This window comes from Oncorhynchus kisutch, linkage group LG3 (assembly GCF_002021735.2).
Source record: "Oncorhynchus kisutch isolate 150728-3 linkage group LG3, Okis_V2, whole genome shotgun sequence".
NCBI lineage: Eukaryota > Metazoa > Chordata > Actinopteri > Salmoniformes > Salmonidae > Oncorhynchus > Oncorhynchus kisutch.
Window position 1 is genome coordinate 40,212,233 of NC_034176.2, and position 14,832 is coordinate 40,227,064.

General features: G+C 41.6%; 2 protein-coding genes across 3 annotated transcripts; both read right to left on the reverse strand.

Moving 5' to 3' along the window:
• Nucleotides 1-1,354: 1,354 nt before the first annotated feature.
• LOC109872399 (myosin regulatory light chain 2, atrial isoform-like) lies at nucleotides 1,355-4,684 on the reverse strand. Its single transcript, XM_020463609.2, has 7 exons — nucleotides 4,602-4,684; nucleotides 2,496-2,597; nucleotides 2,247-2,322; nucleotides 2,046-2,150; nucleotides 1,875-1,953; nucleotides 1,737-1,785; nucleotides 1,355-1,567 (listed from the first exon to the last, which is right to left on the reverse strand). The coding sequence occupies exons 1-7, from the start codon at nucleotides 4,602-4,604 to the stop codon at nucleotides 1,463-1,465; spliced, it is 519 nt and encodes a 172-aa protein (XP_020319198.1). The 5' UTR covers nucleotides 4,605-4,684; the 3' UTR covers nucleotides 1,355-1,462.
• Nucleotides 4,685-5,765: 1,081 nt separating this feature from the next.
• On the reverse strand, nucleotides 5,766-14,172 carry LOC109882794 (hexokinase-4-like). 2 transcript variants are annotated; one of them, XM_020474878.2, is made up of 10 exons: nucleotides 10,819-11,001; nucleotides 9,966-10,128; nucleotides 9,557-9,711; nucleotides 9,301-9,420; nucleotides 9,068-9,163; nucleotides 8,818-8,917; nucleotides 8,452-8,635; nucleotides 7,492-7,647; nucleotides 7,089-7,322; nucleotides 5,766-6,996 (listed from the first exon to the last, which is right to left on the reverse strand). In XM_020474878.2, exons 1-10 carry the CDS (start codon nucleotides 10,897-10,899, stop codon nucleotides 6,849-6,851), a joined length of 1,437 nt encoding a protein of 478 aa, XP_020330467.1. In that variant the 5' UTR covers nucleotides 10,900-11,001; the 3' UTR covers nucleotides 5,766-6,848. The 2 variants fall into 2 exon arrangements, with proteins under 2 accessions (XP_020330467.1, XP_031661870.1); XM_031806010.1 differs by lacking the exon at nucleotides 10,819-11,001 and adding an exon at nucleotides 13,841-14,172 and having other exon boundaries at nucleotides 6,098-6,996.
• Between the last annotated feature and the right edge of the window lie 660 nt (nucleotides 14,173-14,832).

The window sequence follows — 14,832 nt, forward strand, 5'->3', positions numbered from 1 at the left end:
CCTTCAGATGATAACAGCAAAGTTATTGAAATAGTCTAAAATTATGTGATGCATGAATTCATTGCATTTTTTTATATATATTTTTTTACTATTGTTCTTAATGTTAATTGTAGCGGACACATGGACATGAATACAATATGGTGTTTTTCATGAGGATGCAACATTTGTTTTAAACCAAGATGTCACTTTAATTCAACAGAGTAAAGATCAATCCACCCACCTTCTTAAATAGGAATCACAGTTCTTGACCGGTTTTGCCTCTTTCTTCACCCCATCTGGTGTCCACGCTATGGATGTATCTATCCCCACATCTACTCTACCCTCAGCTCCAGAAGATATAGGCATCTCTGCTTCTTCTGCAACAACTACATCTCACATGGCAAAAAACTACACAAATCTTACAAACACCTAACCGTAGGGACTTAGAAGCAGGGACTTAGGTAGTTTGTATCCCCAGCCTGGCTTAGAAATTTGGGTGAACCTTGTCTGTCTAGCTCTGTTTGACCAATAGATGTGGTGGCTGTTTGGCAGTGGAGTTAACGGGTTTGTTGTTGTATCCACGGCAACCGAGGCCTAAATGACTGGAACCAGAGCCATATATTTAGAATTGTATTCTAAATGCATAGCTCTGACTGGAACTACACAGGCTCATTGCAGTGTGCCCTTTCTCCTGGATGCACCTTACAGTTCACATTTGGGGTATTAAAGGCCCAGTGCAGTTAACAATGTGATTTTTCTGTGTTTTAGATATACTGTATTTCCACGCTGAGGTTGGAATAATCTGTGAAATTGTGAAAATGATGATAATTCCCTTTTAGTGTAAGAGCCTGACATTTCTGGCTGTTTTGGTGGGATAGAGTTTTTTGATCTGCCTGGTGACATCAAAAGGCAGATCCTCACAGCTAGTTTTCAGTTTTCCACTCCCCACTCAGACCACGCCCAGACAGTCCTAACAAAATTCTTGCTTGAGAAATGGCTCTTGCTAAGAAACTATTTTTGTTTCGTTTTGACCATTTTAATTGAAAACAATCACAGCAAGGTACCTAATTGTGTCCCAGAAATGATTTGACATTGATATAAAAATGGCTGCATTAAACCTTTAATCTAAATCGTGCTGTGTTTGAGGGGGAGATGGATGTGGGGAGGTAATTAGGTTGACTTGAACATGTTTTGTAGTGGTGAAGTGTAGTTTGTGAGTGTTCTGGTCCCAGTATCGGCAACAGCTGTCAGAAACAAGAGTTTATATGACTGTAAAGAGGACAACACTTTCATTCAACAGTGTGATAGTACAGTACAGTTAGTATTTGTATCTAAATGTAACCACAAATAAACAAAAACATTTTACAGACAGGTGTTGATTTGATTTCTTTACTGGATTGGCAAAAGACAACCACAGAGGAGATTCCAGTTCTGCCCTATCAGGGGTTATGGGTCGGGGGTCAGGGTTTTTTGCTGAGAGCCTTTAGGACTCCTCCTTCTCGTCTCCGTGGGTGATGATGTAACACAGTGACTTGTAATCGATGTTGCCGGCCACGTCAATTGGCGCCACAGAGAACGCCTGGTCCACCTGAGAATTTCATCAAAAGACAGAGGGGGATTAGGCAACAATGTGAATTGACCAAAGGCCTACTTTCTATGTAGGACTGCTGATAGGATGGTTTATCTCTCTCTCAAGTAATGTCAACTGTGAGAAGAAAGAAAAAAAGTAGGTTAAAAAGAGAAAAAATAATACCAACCTCCTCTGCTGTGAATTTATCCGCCTGGTTCATTAGTAACCGTTTAAACCTTTAAAGAATACACAGCTAATTAATAATTCATTGCCCATATTGTCATTGCATATTTTGGCAATCTGTAGAGGTTCAAATTATACGGACTCATCCTTGTTGACGAAACCTGTGCCGTTTGGGTCGAAGAGCTTGAAGGCAGCGAGGATGGTGTCCTCGGGGTCTGTGCCTGTAAAGGGAGGGTTATAGTTCCGTTAACATGAACCGAAACCAAAGAGGCATGCAGCAGAAGGATGGAGAAGCAGAGGGATGGGGTCTTACCGTTGAGTTTCTCTCCAAATAGAGTGAGGAACACAGTAAAGTTGATGGGACCCTTCCCCTCGTTCAACATCTCATCCAGTTCCTCATCCTTAACGTTCAGCTTCCCTGGTACACAAAAACATAAATCGACATACACACACACACACACACACACACGCATGCACATACACACATTTTGTAAAGTGAGACAATTTAAAATACCTAGCTGTCCATAGGTTTCTCTCAGGTCCTGTTTTTTGATCACACCATCTCTGTCTTGGTCAATACAGCCGAAAGCCTGGAGATAAACACAGTACATCCATTGTTAATAGATCCCCCCCCCCCCCTCAGAATTTGACCTTCATCGTAAAATAAATTACGAATATCCAAAATGTATGTATGTCTAATATTATGAGACGTTTCCTCTGATGTCTATGGACCAGCCAGTGTAAGTGTACTGTAGCCACGCACCTCCTTGAACTCCTGTATCTGACACTGTTCGAACATGGAGAAGACATTGGAGCAGCTCTTCTGGGCTCCTCTCTGTCTCTTATTACCAGCCTTCTTACTGGCCTGAGAAACCAGGAAAATAGACAGGAGGTTTACGCATGGCCATATCACTGTCACCAGTCGTAAACGAATGAGAGCAGAGGAATCCAAAAAAGAATAACCAAGTCAACACGTAACAATGGAAACCATGTATTCTATGTGAAAGAATAAAAATGAGTAATATGTCACATACATTTAACACATATTTTTACAGTAAAACGCCCAGGTTTGCTTGACCAAGGTCATCCGGAGATAGTATGATTTCAATATAAATAAGTACTAACGACTTTCTAAGGAATTAGTCATTTCTAATTTCTGATTAAAATAGTAGGACACATACTAAACGTATCAAAAAAAGATACTTCCCTTTTTCAGGACCCTGTCTTTCAAAGATAATTTGTAAAAAAATCCAAAATACTTCACAGATCTTCATTGTAAAGGGTTTAAACACCGTTTCCCATGATTGTTAATTAATTAATTAATGAACATGCACCTGTGGAATGGTCGTTTAGACACTGCGTGAACGTGCCTTAGGCATGCTGCAATGAGGCATGAGGACTGCAGATGTGGCCAGGGCAATAAATTGCAATGTCCGTACTGTGAGACGCCTAAGTCAGCGCTGCAGGGAGGCAAGATGAACAGCTGATCGTCCTTGCACTGGCAGATCACGTGTAACACCTGCACAGGATCGGTACATCCGAACATAGCACCTGTGGGACAGGTACAGGATAGCAACAACAACTGCCCGAGTTACACCAGGAACGCACAATACCTCCATCAGTGCTCAGACTGTCTGCAATAGGCTGAGAGAGGCTGAACTGAGGGCTTGTAGGCCTGTTGTAAGACAGGTCCTCACCAGACATCACTGGCAACAACGTCGCCTATGGGCACAAACCCACCGTTGCTGGACTAGACAGAACTGGTCAAAAGTGTTCTTCACTGATGAGTCACGGTTTTGTCTCACCAGGGGTGATGGTCGGATTTACGTTTATCGTCGAAGGAATGAGTGTTATACTGAGGCCTGTACTCTGGAGCGGGATCGATTTGGAGGTGGAGGGTCTATCATGGTCTGGGGCGGTGTGTCACAGCATCCTCAGACTGAGCTGGTTGTCATTGCAGGCAATCTCAATGCTGTGCGTTACAGGGAAGACGTCCTCCTCCCTCATGTGGTACCCTTCCTGCAGGCTCAACCTGACATGACCCTCCAGCATGACAATGGCACCAGGCATACTGCTCGTTCACTGCGTAATTTCCTGCAAGACAGGAATGTCAGTGTCCTGCCATGGCCAGCGAAGAGCCCGCAACTCAATCCCATTGAGCACATCTGGGACCTGTTGGATCGGAGGAGGGGGGCTAGGGCCCTTCCCCCCCAGAAATGTCCAGGAAAGTTGATTTTTTTTGTTGAGTTTATAAACGTGTTTTTGACTGTCGAAGTCGTACTTTTTAGTTAAAATTTGAAACCTAAATCTAGGCTTACTCTCTACAGTCCAAAACATTCTAGGGTCGTTCCACCAATTCAGTGCCTTTTGAGAAGTGTAACTTGGTCAAATATTTTTTATATTTTTTATTTCACCTCATTTTAATATTCTGTCATAAAGAGCACATGTTCAACTTCATAAAAAACGTTTTTCAAGAGGTTAAATAATAATAATTTTTAAAAAGGACTATAGAAGTGCCAAATAAGGTAACAGGGTTGTGCGATTGGGTTGTGACTGGGGAAATGGAAGCTTGTTGTGTGCAACAGGGAATGGCAATTGAATGCATGTTTTAACAATGTAATTGTTAAAACATTTCTAGCCTATCTATGGGTAACAAACAGGGTTGACGTCTTATGCTCCACCCACTCAATTTTCCATCACAAAATACAAAAATATTGCTGCAAATAGCACAACCAGCTCTATGATTTGACTATTCAATGTTTCTTTTGAAAGAAAATATTTAAAAACAAATAGTTTCACTATATTAAAACAATGAGTAAAGTCAGATGGCAAATGATGTATAATATTGAGTCATTGTTCTAGTACTCACCATGTCTGTGTGTGGTATAGTGGCTCTCTGTGCCCAGGACTAGGTGTGATGCTGGGTAGAGTTTATGTATGGCTCATGTTATCTTCTGCCCTCTTATAATAGGCCTGCAGTGTGTACCACAGTCCCATACATGGCCACATTCGCTCTCTCTCTCTCTCAATAAGGACCAGGATTCCACTGGGGGTGGAAAAGGGAGATAGGGAGAAGGAGCAGGAAAGGTGATAGGATGAGAGACGAGAAAGAGACAGGGAGGGAGGTGGATTTGGACAAAATGGTGTGAGAGAGGATCCAGTGGGATATGGCAAGAGGGGAAGTGAAGATACCATGTTACCCATGAGTATGGGCAATGGTGGAAAAAGTGCCCAATTGTCATACTTGAGTAAAAGTAAAGATACCTTCATAGAAAATGACTCAAGTAAACGTGATAGTCAGCCAGTAAAATACTACTTGAGTAAAAGTTTTTAAGTGTTTGGTTTTGAATATATTGAAGTATCAAAAGTAAAAGTATAAATCATTTCAAATTACTTATATTAAGCAAACCAGACGGCATACATTTCTTGTTTTTTAAATTTATCGATAGCCAGGGGCAGTGGCGGTTCTACCTTATATGGCTTCCTCGGCGATTTTTCTTAACAATTTCGCACAAAGCAGAAAAAAATGCAACAATATTTCTGTGAAACTATATATTCACAATATTATGTGGCTTATTTGGTAACATTTCGTATTGTGACTGATTTTACTAATTGTATTAGTACTGTACAAAGTTAAAGGTGCGCTATTTGATGGTCATGGTTCCCACTCCGACAAGGTTAATTGACCCACAGTCACACAAGGTGACATGATATCATTGAAGTAACGTGCAAATGAGCGATAGAAAACCGATTGCTCAAATGTCACAAATTCTTTTGTGCAGGTGCCCCGTGCCTCCCCCGGCAAGATGTTGCCCTGGGCGGCTGCCTAAATCCGCCACTGGCCAGGGGCACGCTCCGACACTCAGACATCATTTACAAATGAATCATGTGTTTAGTGAGTCCGCCAGATCAGAGGTATCAGCCATGACCAGGGATGTTCTCTTGATAAGTTTGTGAATTAGACCATTTCTTGTCCTGCTAAGCATTCAAAATGTAATGAGTCCTTTTGGGTGTCAGGGAAAATGTATGGAGTTAAAAGTGCATCATTTTTTTTAGGAATGTAGTGAAGTAAATGTAAAAGTTGTTAAAAATATATATAAGTAAAGTAAAGTACCGATACCCTAAAAAACGACTTAAGTCGAACTTTCAAGCATTTTTACTTTACACCACTGAGTATGACTGTAGTTCACAGTCCTATTTAGTTGCATTGGGTGTTTGCCTGGGAAACTTTGTGTGAGTTGCTCACTTTACTAAACAGAAACAAAAACTTGACAGTTCTTTATGACAGGATATGGTCATGTACACTAAAGCCACTTCAGTTATTTGGCCCCTTCAATTTCAAATGATGATAGGCACACAACTCAATATTTGTATGATACAGCAACTTTACTTACAACAATAAAAAATTGTCACATTACAAAGCACATTATCATTCTTAGATATACATAATAGGAATTAAGACCTTTACGCTCATCACAGATACATAACTTTTATAAATACACTATCAAAGAAATATTTAATTTCCCACGAACAGTAAGTGAAAGACTGCACTGCAATACATTTGAAATGGATAATCCCTTAAATTTTAAATTATATACGGTAACATCTCTGGATTAAACAGACAGCATCAAACTAAAAAAACATACTGATGCTATAAATCAATGCCAATCTTTTTCCCTTTAACATTATATTACATTATTAATCAAGCTTAAAATACCTGCAATCAGTGGAAGCTTGAGAACATGTTTAAACAAGGGTTCATTGCTTTCTGGGACTCACCACTTATACATTGTGGGACTGCAGGGAATTGTCAGAGGCTCATCAGTTCAAAAACACATCTGTATAATACTGTACACTGGGAAAAGTGATGATTGAATCTGTCTCTGTGTTTCCCATGTTGTGTGTGCTGCGTGGTGGGGTTATTTTTTATGTACAGTGAGTTATCCACACCCGTATTGCTTCTCTCACCAATGAGGAGTTACAGATTACTCTGTGAAAGCTTCAAGAGGAGGCCAGAGCTGGATCACCCTAGATGAGGTATAATTTACTGTATGAGGTCAGAGTTAAGCCTGGTTCACCTGCATCGTCCCCTATAGGTGGGAGGCTGTTACGACTCTCAGGGTGTCAGCATGCAAGCTGCCATCTTACAGGCTACTGCCGAGATAAGTGCCGCCCCCCGGCCACTCCCTTCCTCTGATTGGATGAAGGTGATGTCACAGTGAGGCGTCAGCTCCCGCACAACTTTGTGGAACCTGTCCTGGAAACTGTGGAGGGAGATTAATATCAGAGTTAGAATAAAAAACATGACATTGACGCTAGATATGACGAACATTATACTTGGTGACTCCCTCCTCACCAGGGGTGGAGTTTGTAGACGGAGCCGTCGATGCCCACAGTGATCTTCAACACCGCCTGGCTGCGGCGTTCTCTCATACGGTTGATGACGCCGGCTAACCCCGCCCCACACATGTGTGCTGCCCGCGTGGACACGCTCTCACAAGCTAGACGCACTATGTCACAGTCCAGCTCCGACGGCAACACGCCCAGCGTAGACAGGATGTTGTAGATCTGCTTCCTGTCTCCAGAGTCACTGAGGAACACACAGGGCGAGAACACACACTTAGACTTAGTGAGGGAAGCTTTGACTGGCTCGGAACAGAAGACAGTCACTGACACAAAGAGTTGGAACTGTGTCGATGGCATTGTAATAGTGTTGACAGTTGTAATTCTAATGTCATTGTTGTGTCGTGACCCCTCACCTCTCTATCTGGGAGACGTAGCGCGTCTCAAAGCTGCCGCGAGTCTTCAGCAGGTCAGAGGCTTCTCCGTTAAACAGCAACTCCTCGTTCACCAGCTTCAACAATACCAGCCGCACCAGCTCTCCCATGTACTTCCCACTGATCAGCTTTTCATAGCTACGGGAGCGATGGCGAGGAAGGAAGAGAGAAAGGGGGCAGAAGGGAGAGTTGAGTGAAGCAGCGGGGCAGAGCAAGTGGATTGAGGAAGAGAGAAAAAGAGCTGTGCGTCACACAACACGTGAACCTACATCCCTGTCATCATCATTTCCCAGCTAGGCCGGGGAGAAACAAGAAAGTGAGAGATTGAAAAGCAGGAGAGCGATCTCTCGGTGTGGTCGCTGTGGGGCGGAGAGAGAGATAAAGTGCTAGGGTGAGTGAGGCTCAGCTCAGCGGTTGCCCGTGTCAAGGGCCTGTCAGAGTAGACGGTAAACAGCCATTAGCCTGGCTGACATTAGCTAGCGCTGGACAGGAGCTCATTAATCTGACCCTGATGTGTAGTGACTGGGCTGCCACTAGCCTCGACTTGGAAAACAAGAGGGTTACCTAGTGACCACACATAGGCTGCAGGTTAGTGTCAGGTGAGTGTTGTAGACAGGTGAGAGAGAGAGGCACGTTTTCATCTGTACTCATCCTCAGGCTGCATGTGCATTGTGTCACAGGAAAGTACAGGTCTTTCAGAAACTCTTGACTCTCACATACTTTGAGCTCTAAGAATGGACACCTTTATACATGTCTGGATATACATGCAACCAGTACTGCACAAGATAAACTAAATTTCTGCAAATTCCTGGAAAGTAATCAATTCTTTTAGCCACTTTATGCCAATTAAAGGTAGTTTTATCACCAGTGGAGATTCCTAAACTTAGGAAGGCCTAATTAGGTTATTGTGCTGAGATAAACAGTGTAAGGCCCAATACTCACAGTTGTTGTCCAGGGTTGAGTGATGTCTCGTCCACCACCCTGTCGTACTCCAATCTAAACTCCTCCAGCTCTCCGTTGGCTCCGAAGGCCCCCCACTCTGTGTTCACACACATCCTCCCCTCTTCCCCCTCCACCAGCTCCACTGTCCGCATCTCCTCCATGTAGCAAGCATTACACCCAGTACCTGAGGACAGGACAATGCTCATATTACATTTGATTTGTGTGTCGTATTACAGACAAATAGCAACATAGTAGGCTTTAAGGAGAGGTAGAGAGCTGGTAGGTAACATGAGATAAATTGCTGATAAACCTGTGTGTGTGTGTGTGTGTGCGTGCATCCGTGAGCGAGTGCGTGTGCATCCTTACCCACAATCATTCCCACTTCGCAGCTGCGGTCCTCATAGTAGCAGGATATCATGGTGGCAACTGTATCGTTCACCATGGCAACGACGTCCATCTCAAAGTCCTGAAGAGTAAAGGAACATTTCAGTACGGCTCTATTTGCATGAATCTAATACGCATGTTTTACAAATGTATCATAGCATGTCTATCACAACATATCTATTATTCTATGTATCATAAACATAGAATCCTAATCCTGAAGTGAAAATCCTACCCCTCTCCTCTTGATGGCATCTCTCAGTAGTCCCACCACGTTGTTACCCTCTGCTCCAGACGCCTTGAACCCTTTGGTCCAGTTCAGTAGAATGCCCTGGGAGGAACACAGAGGGTTTGGGTTGGTAGCAGAACTAAGACACTAACTCAGATACTCAGATAGTCACTTGCGTATCAAATCTCTAATCTGAAGTCTGTGCCCTGTGCAGATCTTGTACTTAGTCCATCTCCAACCTTGTCTATGTTTTCGTGTCGTACAGGAAAGGAGAAGGTGAATCCCAGAGGAAGCTTCTTGTGCTTGATGTGTTGTCTGTTCAGGAAGTCTGATATACACTCAGCAATGTAGTCAAAGAGCTGAAAAGAGAGGGGAAGGAGGGAAAAGGATGAAGGGAGAGAGAGGATGGTGAGTCATGATGATTTATGGGGGACACTACACTAGTCGATACAGTGCAGTTCTGGGTGAACACTTCTAAGTACACTGCACTCTCACCATCTCAGCCGTGCCTGTCATGGCGTCCTCAGGGATGGAGTACATCTGGTGTTTGGTCTCCACCTTCCATCCCCTCTCCTCATCCTCCCCCACCTTCACCAACATCACACGGAAGTTAGTCCCCCCCAGGTCCAGGGCCAGGAAATCACCCACCTCTGACACAGCGCAACACACAGAACGGTGTCATATAGGATCAAACACACACAGCAGGGGTTTCTGGAATAAGAACATTGTTCTATCTTATTTTTTGTTTTTTAAAGCACTACAAATTGAATGTCAAATAACTCTAATAAGAAATGTCATGTTCTTTCATGTGCCATCCCCCATTTAGTACAAATAGCCTAGGTATCATGCATTTACATTGTTATTTCACAAGAAAGCATTATATTAACGAGGTATATGCCTCTACCTGATCCTTCAGGGGTAGAACAGACGTAGGTGGGCAGCATTTTGACACTGGCCTCCTGGTGCGTCTCTACACGCAGTCCCCGGTCCATCTCCCTCATCATCCTCTTCATCACCTCCTTCAACTGCTCCTTCTTCAGCCTGAACTCCGACAGGATCTGCTCCACCTGGGGAGGGAGGGACAGAGCCCTCACAAGTAACCATCATAATATTCATTCCTAGAATACCTTGAGAATAGAATAACATGATTTACCCAACGGAACTTCAGGTGTGGCATTTCTCAAGTCCAAGGACACTTTACATACGCACGTCATGAGTAGAGTACAGAATTTAAAGCACAGTAAAGGAAAGTGTGAAGAATGACAGTAAGGGTAAGGATAAGGAAGATCTATTTCATGTTTAACTTCAGCCCTTTTCTCTCTCTCTAATGTTTATTCATCTAAAATGTCAGCTGCGGAAACAGAAGCGTTGAAAACCAATTTTTTAAAAATTGAATCATTTCAAAGACATAAAAGTTGCGTCATGCCGTATGCTCTGTGTTATGGTGGCTCTGAAATACATTTCGCCACCAAGATACATAGTTTCATCCAGGTATGAAGAGAGGACAAAGTAGTAAACTGAACGTCTGACAAAGCTTCTCACCCATAACTTCCTCTCAAACAACATGGAGCAGTATATGTGTGAAGACTTGAGTTAATTCAGACAACATTCATGCAGAGTAGAAAGTCAAATTATAACATTGTTAAGGCAATAATGTTCAAATAATTTTTTGAAAACTTAATCAACCCAAGTAAACCAAACCCAAATGAGATTATTCAGAATTTCTGACCTAAACTCTTCAGAAATGTGTGTCTTACCATGATGACTGTCTCTAGCACAGAGCTGAGGCTACAAGGCATCTTCCCCATCTGGCCCATGAAGGAGCTGACGCACAGCATCTTGTCTAGCTCTCTAAATCACTCGCGTGTGTATCTAGGTGTGTGGTAAGTGTGTGTTTGGCATGAGTGTGTGTGTATGCAGAGTCAGTGAACTGTAAATGTAGTTGAATGAGGACCTCTGCTGTTTTTATGCTCTGGTAAAGGGGGCTGGCCGGGGGAAGATGAAGGCCCACACAAATGCCCACCCCCTAACCCTTCACCCCATCTAGCCAAGGACATGTGGTCAGATGATATCTACAATTTCTGAGACGATATGACTCTAGTAATACTGCAAAAGAAATTGACAAACCAATTTTAAAAAATTCCTGAATACAAAGTGTTATGTTTGGGGCAAATCCAATAGAACACATTACCGAGTACCACTTTCCATATTTTAAAGTATAGTGGTGGATGCATCATGTTATGGGTATGCTTGTAATCGTTAAGGACTGGGGAGTTTTTCAGGATAAAAAATAAACAGAGTCAGCTAAGCACAGGCAAAATTCTAGAGAAAAAGCTGGTTCAGTCTGCTTTCCACCAGACACCGGGAGATGAATTCACCTTTCAGCAGGACAATAACCTAAAACACAAGGACAAATTTTCAGAGGACAGAGGTTTTACCAAGAAGACAGTGAATGTTCCTGCGTGGCCTAGTTACGGAGTTGACTTAAATCTGCTTGAAAATCTATGGCAAGACCTGAAAATGGTTGTCTAGCAATTATCAACAACCAATATGACAGAGCTTGAAGAATTTTTTAAAGAATAATGGGCAAATGTTGAACAATACAGGTTTGGAAAGCTCTTAGACTTACCCAGAAAAGCGCACAGCTCTAATCAAAGGCCAAAGGTGATTCTAACATGTATTGACTCAGGGGGTTGAATACTTACAGTATCTAATCAAGATGTATTAGTGTTTGATTTTTCAAACACTTTTTTTTATTTTTTATTGTCCACTTTGACATTACATAGTATTTTATGTAGATTGTTGACGAAAAAGTTACAATTCAAACCATTTCAATCCCATTTTATAACACAACAAAATGTGGAAAAAGTCAAGGGGTGTGAATACTTCCTGAAGGCACTGTAGCTTGCTACGCTATAGAATGTGAATTATCACCACAGGTCAATTTGAACAGCAAAGTATTGCAGTGAGAAAATCTTTCATATGCGTAATGACAAACCCAAAAGCAGGCAAAAAAAGACATTTAATCAGACAGGGTAAGGTTGATCTAAACTAAAACCTTTGAAAAGACATACAGCTAACTATTACTGTTGCTATTTAACAGAATTTCTAGTACAAGTAACTCTGTATCCCATTTGATGGCATGAATGACCAGACTTGGAAGTTTGTCTGTTTAGTAGAACAGGTAACATGGTCATTTGAGCTTAGTCATTGACATATAAATAGTTGACATTCATAGATGACTGTGTTTGCTTAGAAAACGTGGCAAAGGTGTGACCTATTTCATTAGGTTCAACAGAAGCCTCTTACAGGAACATGATTTACAGTAGGTCTGTATATATGTACCTACAGTACTAAGATATCTTCACATAGGGAGGCAGATCAGACACTGGTATAAAGAGTGTAATATTGCTGTATTCAAAGTCTTAGTCATTGTTTAACTAGCTCAATATTAGATGTCAAAGCATCTAAATTTAGCGCACTGCAAGTTGAATGACCGACAAAATCAATAATGAAGCTTTGTAGGCAAAGGTCTCCTGTGCTTATCACCCGAAAAGGTTTAATTTTAGACATGACCAATGGTACTGTCAAAAACAACTCCAAAAATAGCTGTGGTGACCCTTTCCTGAGTGCCCCCATCTCCTGATTTCAGAATAAATACAACAGTAACTCTTACCAACAGGCTGACACACACTTTGTCAACTACAACTCGCCTTATCGGGAGATTAATCATGGATTTAATTCAAATAGCATTTTAATTTATATAGCACTTACAGGGAGAATCTCAAAGATAGAAACTGAATTAGCTAAATGAATTGGTAGCTCATGCATGTACAAAACTGCATGAACAAAGATCTTCAGTAGAGGCTGGCACAAGTCCAGATTATATTTGACTCGGCCTGTTTCCACAATAATAAGAGATTGAGTTCATTCAAACATTCCATATTCTTTATTCTTTATCAGTATAATCTTGTGTAATAAATCATTGTACTGTATTATGAATTCAAACATGAAGAATATGTTTTATTGTGTGTAAAGTTTGATTGAATAGCCACCCCCCCCAACATGCACATGTGCAACATAAATCAGAAAAGAGGTGAGGATCTTAATTCAACCTTCCTGTATAACCCTGGGCAATGATGCTATAGGTGTTACTGTAACACACACACACACACACACATGCATGCTGCTGTTTGACAAATCCATCCATGTTTGATTGGTGTCAGGTCCTTTTATGGATGGAACTTGAATGTGTGCCAAGTACTTCTCCATAGCTGACTTTGACGGCTAATTTAACCCAGTTAGAGCTCTCCTACTGGGCTATTTGCTGAGAAGGCCTGATGGGCAAGGCTTCCATTCACCTGCCTCACTCCTCAGATGAGACCACATAAAACCACCCACTTTTTATTCATAACAACTGTCTACAGTCATTCAGCTAACACATCCACATTCTTAAAAAACAAAAATTGCGAAAGTCATCTCTCAAAAGTAAAGCAAAAATAGTACTACCTGTACAATGCCACATTTAGAATGTTAAATGCTGTAGGCAAGTAATCTAAATAGCCTGATAATTCATTTTTCATATACACCTTATCTGATACCCTGTTTCATGCTTTCATGGACTTTGGCAGTGATTTATTTTTATGCTTCTAAAACTCAGTTTGCTAGAAAGTAGGATTTTCCATTGCCCTGGAATGAGACTTTCTAAATAGGACAACTTAAAGCGGCCCTTCAGGGAATCTTCCATTAAATGGATAAGATTATCCCAATATTTTTTACCTTATCCATCGTATGAGGATCCATATCATACATGTCCTGCCCGGTCATGGGTGCTGTCTTCTGTGGAACAGTAAGCATGTTGTCCAGTTGGGCTACGAGAGCAGGTTGGAAAGTAGCAGTTGGTCTTGAATCTTCATCTGTGAATACAGGCCTATTGAACATATGTTTGAGGAGTGTCCAAATTATTTATGTCCAACCAGTTCCTCAGTGGACAACATTGTCTGCTGTTAGGCTAGTTATTCTGTCAAATAATACACACTAAAGGCCTATATAAATAAACAAACACTTTTTCAGTTAAAAGTGTTCACTCAAATGCCTGGAAAAGTCTGCATAGGCTAGTCCTAAAATAAACTTTTTTTATTCATTTGTGCGCTTTTGTAGTTCATGACGCATCCACTGCGGCCATCAATAACAGAAGTGCACTGGCCAAAAAAAAACGATTCAACCTCAGATAAAATCAAGTCCTTCTCACCATGGTCCTCAGATCCCAAAATGTAGCAGTAACATTCAAATAATCTCCATCCAAGTAACCTCAATGTATATCCAAAAATAAATGTTGTATTGCTTTTCCATTTGAGAAAACAATCTCACATTCACCTCCAAAGCTCTTAGCCTACATTTCATTAACTAGGCTGCTATTTTTTTTCTCAATATCTATGGCAACCAAAACTGTCAGATTAAAGGGGGGGAAACACCCCTTATCCTGCCACAACCGACCCTGTCAACATATGCTCACAATAGCTTTCTTTCACAGTCTCCGTGCCCAACGTTTTCAATTCGCTGCCCTGGGAGTCAATAATTTATCTGCACACTTCTAGTATGGAAAGCACTTAGCACCGAGTTAAGTGGCCAGGAGGAAATTGTTAAATTAAGCAAAATTACTTAGGAAAACAACAAATGAGAGTGGTGAGAAATCAGAAGTGGCAAGGCCTATACCCGATCGAAAGGTCCCTGTCTACTCATGACCTGTCCTAATAAGCCTAATAATAATA

Bases quoted from the DNA above. Each gene is read 5' to 3' on its own strand.
- LOC109872399 (XM_020463609.2), bottom strand. The intron at 1,786-1,874 runs GTCCGTATAATT...TATTCTTTAAAG, and splicing joins GGTTTCGTCAACAAGGATGA to GTTTAAACGGTTACTAATGA. The intron at 1,568-1,736 runs GTTGGTATTATT...TGAAATTCTCAG, and splicing joins ATAAATTCACAGCAGAGGAG to GTGGACCAGGCGTTCTCTGT.
- LOC109882794 (XM_031806010.1), bottom strand. From the start codon at position 14,002: ATGTTCAATAGGCCTGTATTCACAGATGAAGATTCAAGACCAACTGCT. The intron at 8,636-8,817 runs GTAAGGATGCAC...TCCTGTCCTCAG, and splicing joins CGAAGTGGGAATGATTGTGG to GTACTGGGTGTAATGCTTGC. The intron at 6,997-7,088 runs GTGAGGAGGGAG...CTCCCTCCACAG, and splicing joins GTCTACAAACTCCACCCCTG to TTTCCAGGACAGGTTCCACA.